Source organism: Lissotriton vulgaris, chromosome 2_1 (genome assembly GCF_964263255.1).
Source record: "Lissotriton vulgaris chromosome 2_1, aLisVul1.2, whole genome shotgun sequence".
Classification (NCBI taxonomy): domain Eukaryota; kingdom Metazoa; phylum Chordata; class Amphibia; order Caudata; family Salamandridae; genus Lissotriton; species Lissotriton vulgaris.
Genome location: NC_141687.1, coordinates 1,546,245,519 through 1,546,264,890, shown reverse-complemented (window position 1 = coordinate 1,546,264,890; position 19,372 = coordinate 1,546,245,519). Strand labels below are relative to the sequence as shown.

The window sequence follows — 19,372 nt, the reverse complement described above, 5'->3', positions numbered from 1 at the left end:
CACACACACAGCCCCCCCACACACAGAGCCCCCCATAAACACACACAGAGCTCCACACACATACAGAGCCCCACACACAGAGCCCCACCCACACAGAGTCCCACACACACACACACACAGAGCCCCCCCCACACAAACACAGAGCCCCACACACACAGAGCCCCCCCGCACACACTCAGAGAGCCCCTCGCACACACACAGAGAACCCTCCACAAACACAGAGAGAGCCCCCCCACACACACAGAGAGCCCCCACACACACAGGACACGGGGGCGGACTACCCTTATGTGGGCCGTCGAGGACTGCCCGTCTTGCTTTATGCTGACGACGCCGTCCTCCTAGCCCGTACCCCGAAAGGGCTTCAAAACTTTACTTGACACATTCCACGGGTTTATGGGCAGCCGCGACCTATCCATAAACAACACAAAATCTTATGCGATGCAGATGGGGAAATTAGCGGAAAAAAAGCACCTTTTCAGAGTTAATGGCAGCTCTGGTGCCTATGTGTAATACTTTCTCCTTTCTCGGTGTCTATTTTGATCACCATCTGAACTGGGCTCCACTCCTGAACAAAAAGAGGGTAGAAGTTACAAGGGTTAATGATGCACTATTTGATTTTGCTGGGAGAATGGGCAATAGACCTGTGGGAGCCATGCTGAAGGTCTATCGCGTAAAAAGTATTGTAATAGCGTCCTATGGAAGCGAGTTATGGGGCTACTGTAACCTTGAGGGTCTACAGGTGGTTGAAAATACATTTTTAAAACAGCTCCTGTGTCCCACAGGGGACATCGAATATGTCTGTACAGACTGGTCAGCCTTTAATTAGCGACACCCTGTCCTTGCGACCTCTTATATTCTGGCTACAATGTTGGCTCAATAATCAGCTTAGTTTAACGCACAGCCTCCTGAAAGAGACAATGAGCCTAGACTGTATGACCAAGATTCCCTGGCTGAAGTACCTCAAAACCGGATTTGGGAACGAGGGGCGTCTGGATTTTTTTTTTAAACCCGGAAGGTATCACCAATAAATGACGTAGCGTACATTAAAAAGACCTTCTCCACACGAAAAGTAATGGAAAGGCAGGAAAAGGACATGACAAAGCAAAATGCGCATCTACACATGATGCTTAAAACCTGCCCTGGAGAGGAACCTTATCTCCTATTGCCATTAACAACGTATGAGCGTTTCCTATTAACCAGGTTTAGGTTTAATTTGTTTCACATTTTAAGAGCAGTGCCAAGGGGAAGCCACAGAGGAACAGTGCTAGAACCCTGCGGCTGCGACAGTTTGTCTCCAAAGGATTTGTTGCATTTCATGTTTTTTTGTAAATATTATTAATTCCCCAGAGCTTTTTACCTTAATCCTATTTTTAAAAGAACGCTCTTTGTACAAGCACGCCCCGCTCTCCTTTACCTCCAACTGTTAAAATTAGACTGTATACCCCATGTGATTGGCTTTTTAAAAAGTGCAATGAATTACAGAAAATGTCTTGATGTATAGAACTGTATGATGCATTTTAAAATGTGGAACAGATGAATTTTCTTTTTAATGCCAGGATATACCGGTTTTAACCAATACATATTTTAACATGTTCTCCTTTTTAAAAAAAAAAACGGAGATTTATTTTGTATTGTGAACTTTTATGGTTTTATGTAAAAAACCGAATAAAGTACTTTTGAATTGAAAACATCGGCACTAACATTCAGTAAGAGCCGGTTAGTTTAACGAATACTATTGGTTTTCGCATTGCCAAGACCACAGGGAGTCTGTTGTTTCTTACCATCGTAGTACCAGATTCACTTCCTGCTGAATTGCGAATTTATTTCTGGGGCATTTGCATGTCCGAGTAGAACGTTTGCAATACTGATTACGGCTGTGTTAAGGTGCGAAAGCAGATACAGGTAAGCTTTTTTAATAACAGAATGAATGTCAGCTCGGTACGCTTTGTTACTTTCCGCCTGTAATACCAAACGCATAATGCCAAGTAGTCATAGGTTCTTGAGAGTGAGCACTATTGCATTTGGCGGGATTACTGTGAGCACCTTGTCAGCGCATTCAGCAGCGCACTCAGAGGTATTTGAAACTGCATTATTTGTAAATAGTAGAACCTTGCAGCTGTCGAAGTCAGGTTTCTGGGTTTGGACCTTTCATTTATTTCACATGTTTGTACAAACAGCTTAATTGAGGTCACTCCTTTTTTTACCTCATAGTTTTTTTTCTTTTTCTCACGTTATGGTTTTGCAACGATTTTATCTTTACCACCACTTATGAACAGTAATGCTTTAGGTACTCATCAGATCTTGGGTTATTAGAAATAAATGTGTATTATACAGTCCCTGTAAGAATTATCCTCTGATGAAGGGCAAAGCCCGAAATGCATTTGGGAACCTGTAAAGCAAGGTGACCATTGACACAGGTATGTATGTATGTATGAGAAGAATCGTATGAAGAAAGAAGTTGATGATTTAAAAAAGTTTAATACACTTGATGAATAAATCAAAGTGAAATACATTAAAGCGTACTACAATTTTTTTAAAGAACTATATGTCGCAAAGGGGTGCTATTTGAGTTTGTTCTTTCCCTGCTGGAGGACTCTTTATATTTGTCTCCTAGCCTATTGACAGTGTTCCATACTTCTTGTTTGGAGGGGGAGAGAAAATCTATGACTTTATGGTAAGAACTGTTAATGTGTAAAGAAATGATTAAAAACTACTTTATGTGATATATTGTACAGCATAACTGCTTTTGTTAGATGCCTGAAGAGTACTGCTGTGACAATGTATGTAAGCATGAAGATTGAATATGCATGTAAATATTGAACATTTACTCAACCTTTTTTTGGCTCTAGACTACAGTCATCGTTAATTCTGTTGACGAGAATCGTAACCTCAGCGATGGAAATATTTCAAAAGCTATTCTGTTTAAAGCTGGCTATGAGATACAGAATGAAATTAAAACGAAACCACTTTCTACTGTGATGAAAACCAGTGGGTACAACTTACCATGTTCATGGGTATATCATCTGATAATAACTGAAGCTCGCACAGAGGAGGTGATATAGATTTTCACAATTTGCTCAAATTGAATGTGATTTTTATCTCTATCAAAGAAGTGATTATCATTAGATTACATTTTTAAATTGTGTTTTATTTTAGAGATTTCGTCGAGTTGTTTCTGAATGCTTGGAAAATACTGCCAGAGATAACATTAAATCAATTTCATTCCCTGCAATTGGAACTGGCAATCTTCAATTTCCCAAAAACAAAGTTGCTAACATCATGGTCAGCGAAGTGATACATTTTGCGAAACGCCATTCTAAAAAGCAACTTCAAGTGAACTTTGTGATATATCCAAAAGATGTTGCAACTTTTAAGGTTTGTATTTGCCTGACATTATTATTTCAAAAATGCCTAGCCGCAGGTTGAAACATTTATGAGCTCATTCAGATCCAAGCTTAGAGAAAACTGTTATTGCTTTCTATGCTGGTGATGATGTTATCCTAGACAATTTTACCTCCGGGTTAACAGGTCGGAATGGGGACTCATTTAACATTAAGGAATGTTGATTTACAGAAAAGTGAGATTTTTATACTCTATCACTCAACCAAGAACATTAAGGAAAAGCTTACTTGACAATGGTTTTCCAGTTCTCCGTTTTTGTAGATTTGATTTATTCAAATATCAAATCTAACATTACATAATGTAAAAAGTTAGATTCTGAGGAATCAATCGAAGCAAATTCATTACTAATGTAAAATATGTCAAGTGCCTTGAGAAATTAATTTGCCACAGAACATCTGGCAAATAACCTAATGAATAGTAATACACTCTAAATACAAAAAGGGCTGCACATATCTATCCCTCTCTAAATGACAAGCAGAGATGACTGCTATCCCATGGTTGGCTTATGTGTGAAACATTTTTCATAGCCTGGAGTACAGTCATCTTTTTGAGTCACCACAAAGTATAAGCCCGATCTTAAAATGGAAGTTAAAGGGAGCTATGAAACTTATAAAGAGGGAATACGACTAGAAAAGTCCCTTGATATTCCTACAGTTACAAGATATATGCAGATTTCTACATCATCTGATATGGAATCTTACCTGAAGAGCTATGAAACGTATAAAGAGGGAATACGACTAGAAAAGTCCCTTGATATTCCTACAGTTACAAGATATATGCAGATTTCTACATCATCTGATATGGAATCTTACCTGAAGAGCTATGAAACTTATAAAGAGGGAATACGACTAGAAAAGTCCCTTGATATTCCTACAGTTACAAGATATATGCAGATTTCTACATCATCTGATATGGAATCTTACCTGAAGTGGATAGCAAATCCAGAGTACAGATTTTATCTCACTAGGTTGTGACTAAACACAGTTCATTTCCTTGTGGCTTTCCTACAGGTGTCTTCCTGGTTTCCCTCCCTCCTATGTTGCCCCTGTGACTGTTACTGCAAAATCCACGGCATATTTTATGTTCTTTTGTACTTATTATGACTCTTATAGCTTGAGCTTTTTACTGTCTGTCCTACTGCATAAGCACCTTAATTCTTATAAAGAGGGTCTGATCTATCTGCAAAGTTTACAATCACTTGATGTTTTGTACTGCTGTTCTTAACTATATCGTTGCTGCTATCAAATTGAGAAGAACCTATTCACTTTAATGAAAAATTGTTTTATGATGCTTTTTTAAAGTGTTATTTATATTTTTGAATATGTAAATGTTTTATTCTGCACTTTTATGGTCAAACCATGACCGAATAAAGAGGATTTTGATTTGACAAGCAGAGATGAACAACAATGATAATAGAAAGTCCCGCTACATCACATTTCAACATTTTTTGTGTGTTTTAGACAATGAAAGCACACAGATTCATGGGATGACGCTGCGTAAAAAGGTGTCACTAAATGTTACTGGCATAGCAACCCTATCAATTAGTTAGTTTCCAAACCACCTCAAGCACCTAATTCCAACTGATTTTCATTGGTTGTTAACCACATGGTTAGTACCACAAACAAAATCATACGTTTTGCTGATACAGAAAACGAGAGAAAATAAACTTACTACAATAGACTGTTCTACATAGGCATAACAACAGACAGAGCTATGGGGTTTGGCTCAATAAACTTGCAAACCGTCTCAAACACATCCACTCAACAGACAAAGCCAGAGAAAAGATACTTTGTATATACAGAGAGAGACCATGACTGAAGCTGAATTTGAGATTTTCTGAAGGAGAATAAGAAACAATGCGCATGCACAACATTTAAACTAGCACTCTCAGTAAAGTGGCCTGGTTATTCCAACTGAACCAAACCGATATTAAGCTTTATTATTCTAATAAAATTATAATTTTCCACAATCCCTCCCTTCCAACGATAATTGAAAACTATCACATCAACAAACTTACATCTCAGACATCACTCTTGATTTTGAATGATCTCTGTGTAATGCTTTCAGATTGTCATAGACCTCTGCTTTTGTTTAATCAAAAGCAACTTCTTTATATGTCAATGTCGTTATCATCTTCTTCTTCCTCTTGTTCCTGTAGTCACATTTAGAAGCCCGGCCACAAATTGATTGATAAAACGTGAATGTGAAAGATGTGAAAGAAACACTCATTGCGACAATAATTATTATTGCTAATGAAACACCAATCTTCACCAGTAAATACTTTCCTATCCCATCTATCCATGAACCAGTCTGAACACATTCACAACATCAGTCAGGTTATCAAGAAAACTATTAATACTTTGATTATTATCCTAAATATACGTGTTGCACTGTACTTTTATTACGTGGCACACACTGCCCTCCTCTTCTACAAGCATATCTAGAACGATTTTGTTTTGAGTAAGCATTGATTTAGTTGCAAACTTCACCTCATTAACTTAGCTAATACACCTGCTGTTATCTGCCAAATGCTACTAAAGTGGACAAATGTTTGATCTTTGCAACATTAAAAAATAATCTACAAGGAGGAATTAATGTAGAAAACACATCTTATACTTGTTTGCTTACACTGTTTCTTTTCACTCTCCCATGATACACATCACTCAAACTGTTTACATAATAGATTTTACGAAAAACTACAGCTAAATAAGAGGAGCCTGTCCAGCTTCTTGAAAGGGTAACATTTGCAGTTTTGTTAAAACTATGATAAATGCTTTTTAACATAGGATCAACACCACCTAAAATATAAAACCTACCTATTACATAATTATAATCATGCATGCTGTTCCCGATCATAACTGTTTTCTCATTGTCACTACATTGCATTTGCAGATATATTTGTGACCTTTTAATCAAAGTCTCTTACCTCAAATCAAATCCTGTTTCTTTTGAACCTTATAACCTGACATTTGACCTTTTCTTATTATATTCTTTAATAAAGTTACACTCGACTTTGTCTAATCTTCACACATTTTGAATGCTAACTTTCCAGTGTGACTACTCTGAAACTTTATAGGGCCCCTAGATATTTCAGTTGTTTCCAACCTTTTAATAACAGGTAAGTAATATATTGGAACATTAATAATGTATGTTAATTTCTAAATATGTCTGATGCATAATTATTGAATAATAAACTGCACTTGATAAATCATACAACAAACTTAATTATTTCCAAAAGTGAAACTTTCTAAATCAGAAGCGGGCAAGTGGCTACAAATGTAACAATCGTACATATTCATTATGCTTCTGTAATTTTTCAACAATTCTCTGCAAATATTCTCAAAATCTTTATCATAACAATGTCTGTGTTCTAAATTACAATGCTTGGGCCTATTAAAAAATGTTGAGTTATTTATAGTGTTTGGGGACTACTCACCTGGAGGATATGTATACATGAAGACACTAATAAGTGCAAACGAAGTGAAAGTTATTAAGAATTTTTGGAAAATCATGCGGTTCCTCTCCTTTCTCGAAGGAATTCTCCCTTGTATTCAGTCTTTCAAAAGCTCAGTCTTTCGGCATGATGACGAACGAGTGATCTCTGAACTCCCAGCTTGGCCGCGATAAAGCTTTTTCTTTCTACACTACATACTTCATGCCTGCACGCTCCTGATATCCTGTTAGATATCCAAGCACGGGCTGGGATGTGGCAGTGGCCTTCTGATTGGTGTGCCGCAGACTTTGTGCTTGGAAGCTGCACCCGCCCGGCTGCTCATGGATCGGGGCTATAAAGCTAGGATGAGGCCCCGATTCTGTGGTGCTGTACCACCTGCCTTTTGTTCCAGGCCATCTAGACTCACTTTCACTGGATAGGAAGCCTGAGAGGGCCTTACGTGGCCCACTATGTTTTCCGACCGATTGCTGTCAGTCCCAGGGAGGCACTTGCTCCCCTGCTACATTGCTGCTCTATCCCTGCTGGACCAAGGCCACCTGGTGACTGGGAGCGGCCCATGGGAGTCACCCCAGCATGGACGGTACAGGCAATTGATGCCTGTAGCCTGGATCGCTGCTCCCTAATGCTGGAAAACCCCGCTTCTAGACTACTGGGGATTGTGGGGAACAAACACTTGGCACTGTTGGCGGTCCTGGGCCTACGTTAGAGGGCCCCTCAGCTGAGCCTGCCCCCTGTGAGTGACATACTCGGTTGCACTTGGGCACAGTTGCCCTGACAGGCAGACTTAGTCCAACCCGGGTGATACCAGTAATCGGTGGCCGCCTCTGTTTGGTGTCGGCGCCAGGCCCGTGATCAAGGCAAAAAAGATTCCACCAAAATCTTTTGAATAAATTCTTCTAGTTTTGTGTCATCCGTGGGCTGGAGGTGAACACTACCAAAACTAAGATCATGGTACTCAACTTGCATATAACCCACAGAGGGAACTTCCAGCTGAGCTGGGAGCCTCTCCAGGTAGTAGGTAAATTTGTCTACCTGGGGATCAGTATTGATCAGAGCAGGTTATGGAAATCACAGACGCAAAAGAGCGAGGAGGTTATACTACACTCTGCCTCAGCATTACCAATAGGTTTAGGGCAACTACCCCTAAGTCTGTATCTCCAGCCATAGCGGTATATAGGGTCCCGGCACAGGCTGGTGCTCTATATGATGCAGAAGTCTGGGGAATTTCTATCATTAAAGGTCTGATCACCAAGGAAAGTTATTTTTTGAGATCCCTATTCAGCCTCCCACAGAGAACACCCACTCTCCCACTTTTCTATGACACAGGATTAAAAAGGGTGGGAGACTTAGCAATGTTAAAACCGCTCCTCCACTGGTTGATTCAGAAAAGGGGGTGGTGGTGATGAACAGAGTGTCTGAATTAAGCAGACCACTCTTACCCAGTCCAAAGATCAGGGCTTGATCCATCACCGTTTTTTAGCTCACTGCACCATCCCAGCTCAGAACTTGGCTATATGCAAATTAGTCTGACCCTGGCCCAGTGCATCATGGGAACAGGGCAGACCAAACTACCAAGCCAATTCTTATACTGGGAAGGAACCAAGCTACCGGGGACCGGTTTCTGGCATTTCAGCCGTCTTCGGCCCGGCTTGCTTGAATCCTGATGGTGCAATGAGCTAGGGACTCACATCTGAGTATACCCTTCCACGCTTATGGTGGACAAAAATGATTCAGAAAAGGGGGTGGTGATGAACAGAGTGTCTGAATTAACGCAGACCACTCTTACCCAGTCCAAAGATCAGGGCTTGATCCATCACCGTTTTTTAGCTCACTGCACCATCCCAGCTCAGAACTTGGCTATATGCAAATTAGTCTGACCCTGGCCCAGTGCATCATGGGAACAGGGCAGACCAAACTACCAAGCCAATTCTTATACTGGGAAGTAAACAAGCTACCGGGGACCGGTTTCTGGCATTTCAGCCGTCTTCGGCCCGGCTTGCTTGAATCCTGATGGTGCAATGAGCTAGGGACTCACATCTGAGTATACCCTTCCACGCTTCTGGTGGACAAAAATGATTCAGAAAAGGGGGTGGTGATGAACAGAGTGTCTGAATTAAGCAGACCACTCTTACCCAGTCCAAAGATCAGGGCTTGATCCATCACCGTTTTTTAGCTCACTGCACCATCCCAGCTCAGAACTTGGCTATATGCAAATTAGTCTGACCCTGGCCCAGTGCATCATGGGAACAGGGCAGACCAAACTACCAAGCCAATTCTTATACTGGGAAGTAAACAAGCTACCGGGGACCGGTTTCTGGCATTTCAGCCGTCTTCGGCCCGGCTTGCTTGAATCCTGATGGTGCAATGAGCTAGGGACTCACATCTGAGTATACCCTTCCACGGTTATGGTGGACAAAAATGATTCAGAAAAGGGGGTGGTGATGAACAGAACTCTGTTCATCACCACCCCCTTTTCTGAATCCTCCACTGGTTGAGGCTGTGGTTTGTTCCAGAGCTCCACCTGTACAAGCTAGCAATGGAGAAATTATTGCGCCACAGAAATGCTCAAACTTCTGCCCTTGTTCAAGATTAGTAAATCCCATCTCATTGACCTAGACTTGAGTGACCTTTGGAGTAACCCTTGTACAATGGGGACAGGCACCAAGAGTAGAGTTATAGCTGCTTTCTGGGATAAGAAAGTAAACGAACACCACCAAAAAGCCAATTCAGGGGGGTTGGTAGAAGCTTTCCTAGCCTGCAAAGTCCTTCCAGCCAAGGAAGCTTACATTGACCAGATCCAACCACCCATGGCACATACACTTTACATAAAATTCAGACTGGGAACACTCTTAGTCAATAATTGTACGCACAGATGGAAGCTCTGCCATACTATCCCCCCAGCTGGTGATTTTTGCAAACATGCCACCAAATGTGTTAAACATGTTCTTTTTTTTATCCAAAATATGCTAGGCTCAGGCAGAGAAGGATTAAACCGCTATGCAATCTGTGGCGTGTGAGATTATATTGTGTGGCTTATCGCATCATGAGATGGGACACTAGCCAGGTTGTGGTATTTGGAATAAGCCGATACCTCTACTCAGTGTGCTTATATAGGAAAAAGGTGGGAGCGTTGTTTTAAACCCATATGGTTTGAACATTATATTACTGGCCCTCCTTTTAAATAGAAATGTGATTGCTGCTATATTTATCTTTTTTGGAAACATTTTTTTAATTTGGCTACCACATTACCCACCCCATTTAGTGATGGACTGTGTATGGGGGCACTTTACTTTTATCTGTTTTAATAGATCTTCTATTGGCAATAACCGATTCACTTTTATTATTATTCCACTGAACTAATATCATACTAACCCTGCGTTAGCAGGCTGGTGGCAGCTCCATTGTAAACGCTTGGTGAACGGCAGATTGCGAGGGGCTCCTCCTCTGCCTTGGATATTCAGCATATAAATAATATTTGCCTGACTTTACTGAGAATTGTACCTAACAGAGAGATCTTTTTAGAAATATTTTAAAAATCACGAAGCATCGTTTTTATCACTGTGTAATTTTCTCTGTGTTACCTTGCACCGATCCACCGCGGCGTGTGCCGTTTGAGTGGCGGGCAAGGGCGGATACTCAGCTTGCAGGCTCCCGCTTCAACCGAACGAGTTAGCGTTCGAGTTGGAGGCGGGGCCTGGATTATTTAAACAGCCGCATTATCCAGCGCTGGGCGTTAGCAGGGTGGTGGCAGCTCCATTGTAAACGCTTGGTGAACGGCAGATTGCGAGGGGCTCCTCCTCTGCCTTGGATATTCAGCATATAAATAATATTTGCCTGACTTTACTGAGAATTGTACCTAACAGAGAGATCTTTTTAGAAATATTTTAAAAATCACGAAGCATCGTTTTTATCACTGTGTAATTTTCTGTGTTACCTTGCACCGATCCACCGCGGCGTGTGCCGTTTGAGTGGCGGGCAAGGGCGGATACTCAGCTTGCAGGCTCCCGCTTCAACCGAACGAGTTAGCGTTCGAGTTGGAGGCGGGGCCTGGATTATTTAAACAGCCGCATTATCCAGCGCTGGGCGTTAGCAGGGTGGTGGCAGCTCCATTGTAAACGCTTGGTGAACGGCAGATTGCGAGGGGCTCCTCCTCTGCCTTGGATATTCAGCATATAAATAATATTTGCCTGACTTTACTGAGAATTGTACCTAACAGAGAGATCTTTTTAGAAATATTTTAAAAATCACGAAGCATCGTTTGTATCACTGTGTAATTTTCTCTGTGTTACCTTGCACCGATCCACCGCGGCGTGTGCCGTTTGAGTGCCGGACAAGGGCGGATACTCAGCTTGCAGGCTCCTGCTTCAACCGAACGAGTTAGCGTTCGAGTTGGAGGCGGGCCTGGATTATTTAAACAGCCGCATTATCCAGCGCTGGGCGTTAGCAGGGTGGTGGCAGCTCCATTGTAAACGCTTGGTGAACGGCAGATTGCGAGGGGCTCGTCCTCTGCCTTGGATATTCAGCATATAAATAATATTTGCCTGACTTTACTGAGAATTGTACCTAACAGAGAGATCTTTTTAGAAATGTTTTAAAAATCACGAAGCATCGTTTTTATCACTGTGTAATTTTCTCTGTGTTACCTTGCACCGATCCACCGCGGCGTGTGCCGTTTGAGTGGCGGGCAAGGGCGGATACTCAGCTTGCAGGCTCCTGCTTCAACCGAACGAGTTAGCGTTCGAGTTGGAGGCGGGCCTGGATTATTTAAACAGCCGCATTATCCAGCGCTGGGCGTTAGCAGGGTGGTGGCAGCTCCATTGTAAACGCTTGGTGAACGGCAGATTGCGAGGGGCTCCTCCTCTGCCTTGGATATTCAGCATATAAATAATATTTGCCTGACTTTACTGAGAATTGTACCTAACGGAGAGATCTTTTTAGAAATATTTTAAAAATCACGAAGCATTGTTTTTATCACTGTGTAATTTTCTCTGTGTTACCTTGCACCGATACACCGCGGCGTGTGCCGTTTGAGTGACGGGCAAGGGCGGATACTCAGCTTGCAGGCTCCCGCTTCAACCGAACGAGTTAGCGTTCGAGTTGGAGGTGGGGCTTTGCTCCGTCACTATAATGCGCTTCGCCAAGCGCAGCGGTCGAGCGCAGCGGGCGCGCCTCCAGCGCGCCGAAGCCGCGCCAAAGGGGTGCCAGTCTGCGCCAGTCCGCGCCCAGGGCGTGCCAAGTGCCCTGATTACTGGCCCGACATCATTCTTAACCAGTAAGTTTTTAAAATATACTAAATCGGATCTGTTAGATATAAAAAATACACTGGGACTGAAAAATTGCCCACATCTTAGTTTAGATGCACGCTCCAACTTATCCCATGCTATCTGCTCCTGCTGCAAGTATAAATTTATGCGTACAAACACACAAAACCCATCTGCCCCTGTAAGTCCTGCTAAAGAGGCAAAAACCATCAAATGTGCACTCGTGAATGCGAGATCATTGTGCAAACACAGAGAGGACGTGTCCGAATTTATTTCGGCTCACAAACTTGACATCCTCTTCGTTACAGAGACATGGGCCGATCTGGCATCTGGCCCAGACCTGGTAGCAGCCATTCCAGAGGGCTACTATATTGTAAGACAGGATAGACCGCAGGGAAAAAAGGGGGGTGGCCTCGCTATAATCCTACGGCTAGAGCTAACATTGAAAACAGTAATACTAGACAACATTTCTGCAGAAGTATTAGGCTTTGCTATCACTCTATCCCCTATTCAAACGTTTAACGGTATTCTGCTATACCGCCCCCCGGCAGCTAGAGCGCCTTTTCTCCAATCGATAAGCACGCTACAGGAATTGGCATTAGTAGCCCCAGATTTTACAGTACTCGGAGATTTTAATTTTCATTTGGAAAACACAGCAGATAAAGATACATCAATTCTCATTGATGATTTTAAGGCAGCTGGGCTAAATCAGCTAGTCACCTCAGCCACGCATACAGCAGGCCACATTCTTGATGGCCTATTTACGAGCAATCCAGATATCACCCCCCACGGTTGTCCCAGTTGTGTGGTCAGACCATGCAGTAGTCGTCTTCTACATCCCCGTTAAACAACACAAAAATTTACAGACGGCTAAAAGTAATCATAGGCTATGTAGGGACTGGAAAAACATAAATACCAAAGCTTTAGCTGAGAAGCTTGAAAACAACAAACCACCTATAGTGTCAGATTCTCATCTAGCAGTCAATAACTACAATCAATGGCTCACAGACACTATTAACCAAGTAGCGCCCTTAAAGAAACTGCGCATGAATCGCGTAACACCATCGGCCCCTTGGTTCTCAGAATCTTTAAGACTGGAGAGGCAGAAATGCCGCAACCTTGAAAGACGCTGGCGAGTCAGCTATGACAACAATGATAAAGAAAGATATAAACTAGCATGGTCAGGCTATCGAAAGACATTAAGAACGGAAAAAAGCAGATACTTCTGCGAACAAATAGAGTTGGCCCAGAATTCCAGCAAACAACTATACCAGGTAGTGGCAACACTATCAAACACTCCAACTCCCACAACCATAGATACGAATCAAGAGTTCTGTAACAAAATGGCTGATTTTTTTAGGACCAAGGTCACAGAAATCTTTGACAAATTCAATAACATTACAGAAGTGGAACCCTCGAGCTCACTGAACAACATATCACCCACTACTCCCTCTTTGGTTGAATTTAACCCTCCATCCCTGCTAGAAATAAAGGATCTCATCAAAGCCACCATGTCGGGTTCTCCTCTGGACCCCTGTCCACCGGCCATTATAAAATCATCCACCGACGTGGTGGCCCCAATATTGGAAAATATTTTCAATACTACCTGTAAATCAGGGAAGTACCCTCAAAGCTGGAAATCAGCTATAATAAAGCCACTTTTGAAGAAACCTACTCTTGATACCTCAGAACTAAAAAGCTATTGTCCGATAGCAGCGTTGCCTTTCCCTGCTAAAATACTTGAAAAGGTAATAAATAAACAGCTAGCGAGCTACATTGACCAGAACAACATGCTTGACAACACCCAGTTTGGGTTCAGAGGAGGCCATGGCACGGAGACAGCGCTTATAAAGGCCTCTGAGGAGATCAGACAGATCATGGACCAGGGTGGCACGGCAGTCCTGATTCTGCTGGATCTCTCAGCGGCCTTTGACACGGTCGATCATAACACTCTGATCGACCGTGTCACCGCCATGGGCATACAGGGCAAAGCTGTCGAACTCCTGGCTTCTTTTCTGTCGAACAGGGAGCATTCGGTAAAGATGGGAAGTTTCTATTCTCCGACCTTTATGTTGCCCTGCGGAGTCCCACAGGGATCCTCGCTAAGTCCGACACTCTTTAACATCTATGTGTCGGACTTGGCGAGGGTCATCAAAACCTTTGGGATAGGAGTGACTTCGTATGCAGACGACACTCAACTGGTGCTGGCAGTGAAAAAAAACGGGAGTGAGGTCGCAGCTAACTTCCAGTCAGGCATGAGAGCAATTAGTCAATGGATGGATAGGAACTGCCTAAAACTAAACACTGATAAGACTGAGGTAATGGTGTTTGGAGATCTACAGCCATCTTGGACTCCAACTTGGTGGCCTTCGGAGATGGGTAATCCACCTATCCCGGTTCCGAAGGTCAGAAATCTGGGAGTGTTGTTTGATAACAAGTTAAACTTTACCAGTCACGCCAACGCGGTGGTATCATCATCCTTTTTTACGCTTCGTAAGGTAAAAAAGTTGTTACCATTCCTTCCTCTGTCGGCTGGAAAAACCCTCATGTCCTCCTTGGTGTTGTCCAAGGTGGACTACTGTAATGGGCTTCTGTTGAATGCCCAGGAGCAGGTTTTCAACAAACTACAAATGGTACAGAACGCAGCCGCACGAATTCTGACCAAAACCCCAAGGTTTGCTTCCATTTCCCCTATTATACACCAACTTCATTGGCTCCCGATCAGAAAGAGAACTACATTTAAAGCTTTATGCATAACCTACAAAGCATTAAACAGCCTGGGACCTGAGTTTTTCAGGGAATCTCTGTGTAGATATGTCCCTAACAGAGTCTTAAGATCAGCCTCTTCTGCGGCTCTATGTATTCAACGGGTGAGAACGGTCACATGGGGAGACAGACGCTTCCTTGTGGCCGCATCTAAACTCTGGAACTCTTTGCCTACCCACATAAAAAGCAGCCCATCTTTGATGATTTTCAGAAAGAAACTGAAGACATGGCTATTTACTCAATAACTTACAGGGAGTGCCGCCTTTTTTTCTTTTTTCTGCTAACTCAGCGCCGAGACACCACACGTGGTATTTGTTGCGCTTTACAAATCTTAAAAATAAATAAATAAAATAAATAAATACTAATATCATATTTGACAATGTAATCAAATCTCTTTGCAGAAAGTCATTTAAAATACGTTTATGGTCTAAAGGACCAAAGTTGAAACTTAACTGAACTGATTTCACCATTAAACCCTTCCTTCAGCACTCATCCCAGGGTAGACCCGACGACGATGCGCCAGTGACACCTGCCGTCAAAGGCCTGGATGCTACCTCTGAGGACCTTGCCAAACCTATCACTGAAAGCCTTATCATTCAACTCTTTAAAGAGATCAAGGACTTTTAGGAGATCAAGGACAACATCGTGGAACTCAAGACAGACCTCCAACAAGATCTGTGTGCCCTTCAGCCGGACGTTGATGACCTTGGTGAGCTGGTGGCACAAACTGAGCAATCTATTGACAAACATACCGAAGAGAGTGAGGCTGTGCAGCTAAGTATCCTCCAGCCAGAGGACCAGCAAAGACCTTGAGAATAGGTCCCGTCACAACTATATTCAAATTTGAGGAATTCTAACTAGTGCCTCAGATGCAGATTTCCCTAAGTGCCTATCTGACCTCTTCAATACCATCTTCGAGAGAACCAACAGCAATCCCATCCTTTACGACAGGGTGCACTGGGTGGTGCCTCTCCGCAGAGCAGGGAAACGCACGCCGGATGTTCCAACCTTTATTCAGTACTTCACAAACAAAGAGATTATGGCCAAAGCACGACAGGGGGCCCTATGTCAATTAATGTTGCACAGCTTCTCCGGTTCCTGGATCTTTGAGCTACCACCCTTGCAAAACAGCACATCTGAAGCACGTCACAGACTTCCTGATCTCCTGTGATATGAAATATAGGCAGACACATCAGTTCTGCATCATTTTTACTTGGGAGAGCTGCACCCACATTACAGCCCTTCTCCATTAAGCGAAACATATCCTGAACTTGCCAGCTGGCAGTCCAGGGAACAGAGGTCCGGAGAGAGCCTTGAGATGTAGGTTCTGACTGGCAGAAAGATTCAAGATTTGATGGGAGTTCCACAGAGATCGAAAACAGCAAAACCCAACTTCTGGAACACATCAGATGCACGACCAATGACTGTGCACAGGACGAAGAATAATCAGATGTCTGTGACAGCCCTTTTGTTGCAAGGTGGGTGGTGGACCTGCCCCGTGGGGATCCCTACTGCTACTGAGGGCTTTCCCCGCTAGCCTGGGCCGGGCGGGGGATTGGTTACTTCATTGTGTCTTTACTGCCAATACCCTTCCTATTCTTGTTTTCTTTCGGGGAGTGAAAGCCTCCAAGCACACAGTATATTTTCTCGTGCTGATAGTGCTGTGTTTTTTTCTTCACCCACTGCTGGGCGATAAATGTTTCACAGTTCTGGAAGTTTTGGTTGGGGGGAGGGGTGATTTCACACTAACGACGAGTCACTCTTGCACACACAGTACGAAGTCGGAATTGTTTCAGAATTTGCTTTCTCGCTCCTACAGTAATGGTGAAATGACTACTACATAGACTCAACTGAAAACTGTCACCTACAAGTCGGAGGACTTAACTGCCCTAAACGTTCGGACTTCCTGGGCAACTGCAGCCTAATTGGAACACATATTTCCTTTCTCCAGGAGACTCGTCTCTTAGGGAGAGATACACTCAGACTGTGATCCCTAATGTTCCCACAGCAATATATCACACCTGTTCTCGTTCCAAGAAGGCAGGCACAGTAGCCCTACTTGCTAGCTCGGTGTCCTTTACTGAACCTAACCATAGATGGATAAATTGACCCAGTGGGTGGCTGTCAATGGCCTCTGGGAGGGTCACCCTTTGTGCTTGCCGTCAAGCCATGCCCCAAACTCAGTGAAAGAACAGTTTCTGAGGAACACACTCCAAACAATCAATGATTTTGCTGAAGGTCCTCTGATAATTGGGGGTGACCTCAATCTCATTCTACACACCACCCAGGATATGTCACACAAGCACCACAGTGGGACCCTGGAGCTATCTTCGTAGTGGTGGGCTTGGTCCGCGGACCTGTGTTGCTCAATGCTTGGTGTACACACCACCCTCTCACTATAGATTACTCTCCGCAGCACCACACACACATGTTCCTGGTTCGGCATCCTTTTGTTGGGCAAGAGGCTCAAGCACACCATAATAGAGGTGGAACAACTCCCCCAAACTCACTGCGACCATGGCCTTCATGTTTGACTTTTTTTTGTAGCTCCTCCTGCACTTCAAACAGTTAGTAACGTCCTTCAGATTCATGGCATTCATTTCTGCCAAGATACTTTTAGGGTGTCAGCGTTTGCTGATGTTATCCGACTCACACTCATGGAGCCCCCCACACTCCCTTCAAACCTTGATCCCTCTCCACAAGAAATTGTGAGAAGTTACCGGCCTACAGATAAAGATAACCAAATCAGAAGGCCTAACTCTGGTGGGAGGGAACCCTTATGTGGGCCAATGTTGTTTCGTTAGACCAAAACTCCATCAAATACTTGGTCATCCTCTTGACGCCAACCTTCTGCACCTGCACCTGCACAAATTTTGAACTCTTCACTGACTGCCTGCAAATATCACTCCCATTCATAGTTGGGGCATATTGCAACACTTAAAATTACCTTACTTCCCCGTATCTTGTACTTATTCCAAGTGATGTCTCTTCCCATCAGCAGGGAGGACATTGCTCGCCTCCAGGCTGCCTGTATGTTGTATATCTGGGAAGGGAAATGTTCAAGATTGGCAGTTAGTACTTGCATCAAAACATCCCAGGGATGGAGGTTTGCGGGTCCCATTACCCCCATTAGTATCAGACACCTCAGTTGCGCTATATGGTTGAATAACTAAGAGGGGAAACAGATATACCATGATACTTCATAGATCAGAACCTTACAGCCAGACCCTTGGGTGAGGTACCATGGGTTCCTAAGAACATGAGAGGCAGGCTCACATATGTCTCCCCTGGCCAGAGCAACACCAGCAGTTTGGGACTTTGTTGCTGCCAAACAGGGTTTCATCTCTTTTGCCTACCCCGTCACACCAGTCGTAGACAACACAGAGTTCGCTCCTGCTTGGGTGACAAGAGCCTTCAAGATATGGAGCTAGAAGGATTGTTTTCGAGGCATATGAGCTGCAGATCGTACACTTTTGCATTAGATCACCACATGGTGTTGCGCTCGGATGATTGCAGGTTGTTGTCTTCTTGGAAGAAGTCTTTGTAGTCACAAGAGAGGTGACTCCTCCCTTGGACAATACTGCGCATGGTCATCGACTCCAGCCTCAGATTGTTTTTTTCCGTCACTGGGTTCGGATGAAAGTTCTCCGCTCCGGTTAGAAAAACTTTTCCAGCAACTTCGAAGCGTAAAAACTTTATACAAACAAGATTGACATCGAATAGACTACTTTCGACACCATTAGATACATTCCAGTGCGTCGACGCGGGCCGTTGGGCCTATCGGCGCCGTACAGCCTACGCCTCATGGACAGAACTCCATTCAAGAGATACCCGGTATGTCGAGCAAAATTCCCTCATAGCGATCATCACGAGGTCTGCAACCTCTGTTTATCACCGGAACACGACAAGTCGACCTGCACAGCTTGTGCATCCTTCCGATCGAAGAAGACCATTCGGGATCGGAGGGAGCGAGAAGTATTGTTTTTGTCTGCATGACTGCCTCTCTGAGGCCCAATTCAATAGCTTTGATAAAACATGAATATGGGATTCCTGAATCCGAGCACTTTCATTACCTCCAGATGTGCCACAGGGTCCTGCATAGCAGCATCAAAATACACGCTACAAGCACACCTAGTCCATTTGAAAATTCCTCCAGCCGCTCCTCCTTCAAACTTGATCTCTAACATCTACAGAATTTTTACCACACTGGCGTTGGCAGGTAAATCATCCTTATAATTGCACTGGGAGAAAGATCTTAATGTTACATTGGATGGCGAACAGTAGCAAGAGGTATCCCTCCACACTAACTGTTTTGCCCACCATGCTCGAGGCAGGGAGATCCTCTATAAAAAAAATACTATTTCATTGACGTCTTACTCCGCATTGCCTCCACATTATCAATCCCACTTACCCCGAAACCAGCTTGTGCGGATCCGGAGGGATGACCTCTCTCATGTATTTGAGTGCCAGGACCTAAACAAACTCCACT

At 43.5% G+C, this 19,372-nt stretch overlaps 1 protein-coding gene across 1 annotated transcript in view; it reads left to right on the top strand.

Annotated features, from left to right (window-relative positions):
* Positions 1–19,372, top strand: part of PARP9 (poly(ADP-ribose) polymerase family member 9) — a 614,444-nt gene that overhangs the window by 296,314 nt on the left and 298,758 nt on the right. The window contains exons 4-5 of the mRNA XM_086957420.1: positions 2,850–3,053; positions 3,157–3,375. Coding sequence (XP_086813546.1) covers positions 2,850–3,053; positions 3,157–3,375 — 423 coding nt within the window. The remainder of the gene's footprint in view (positions 1–2,849; positions 3,054–3,156; positions 3,376–19,372) is intronic.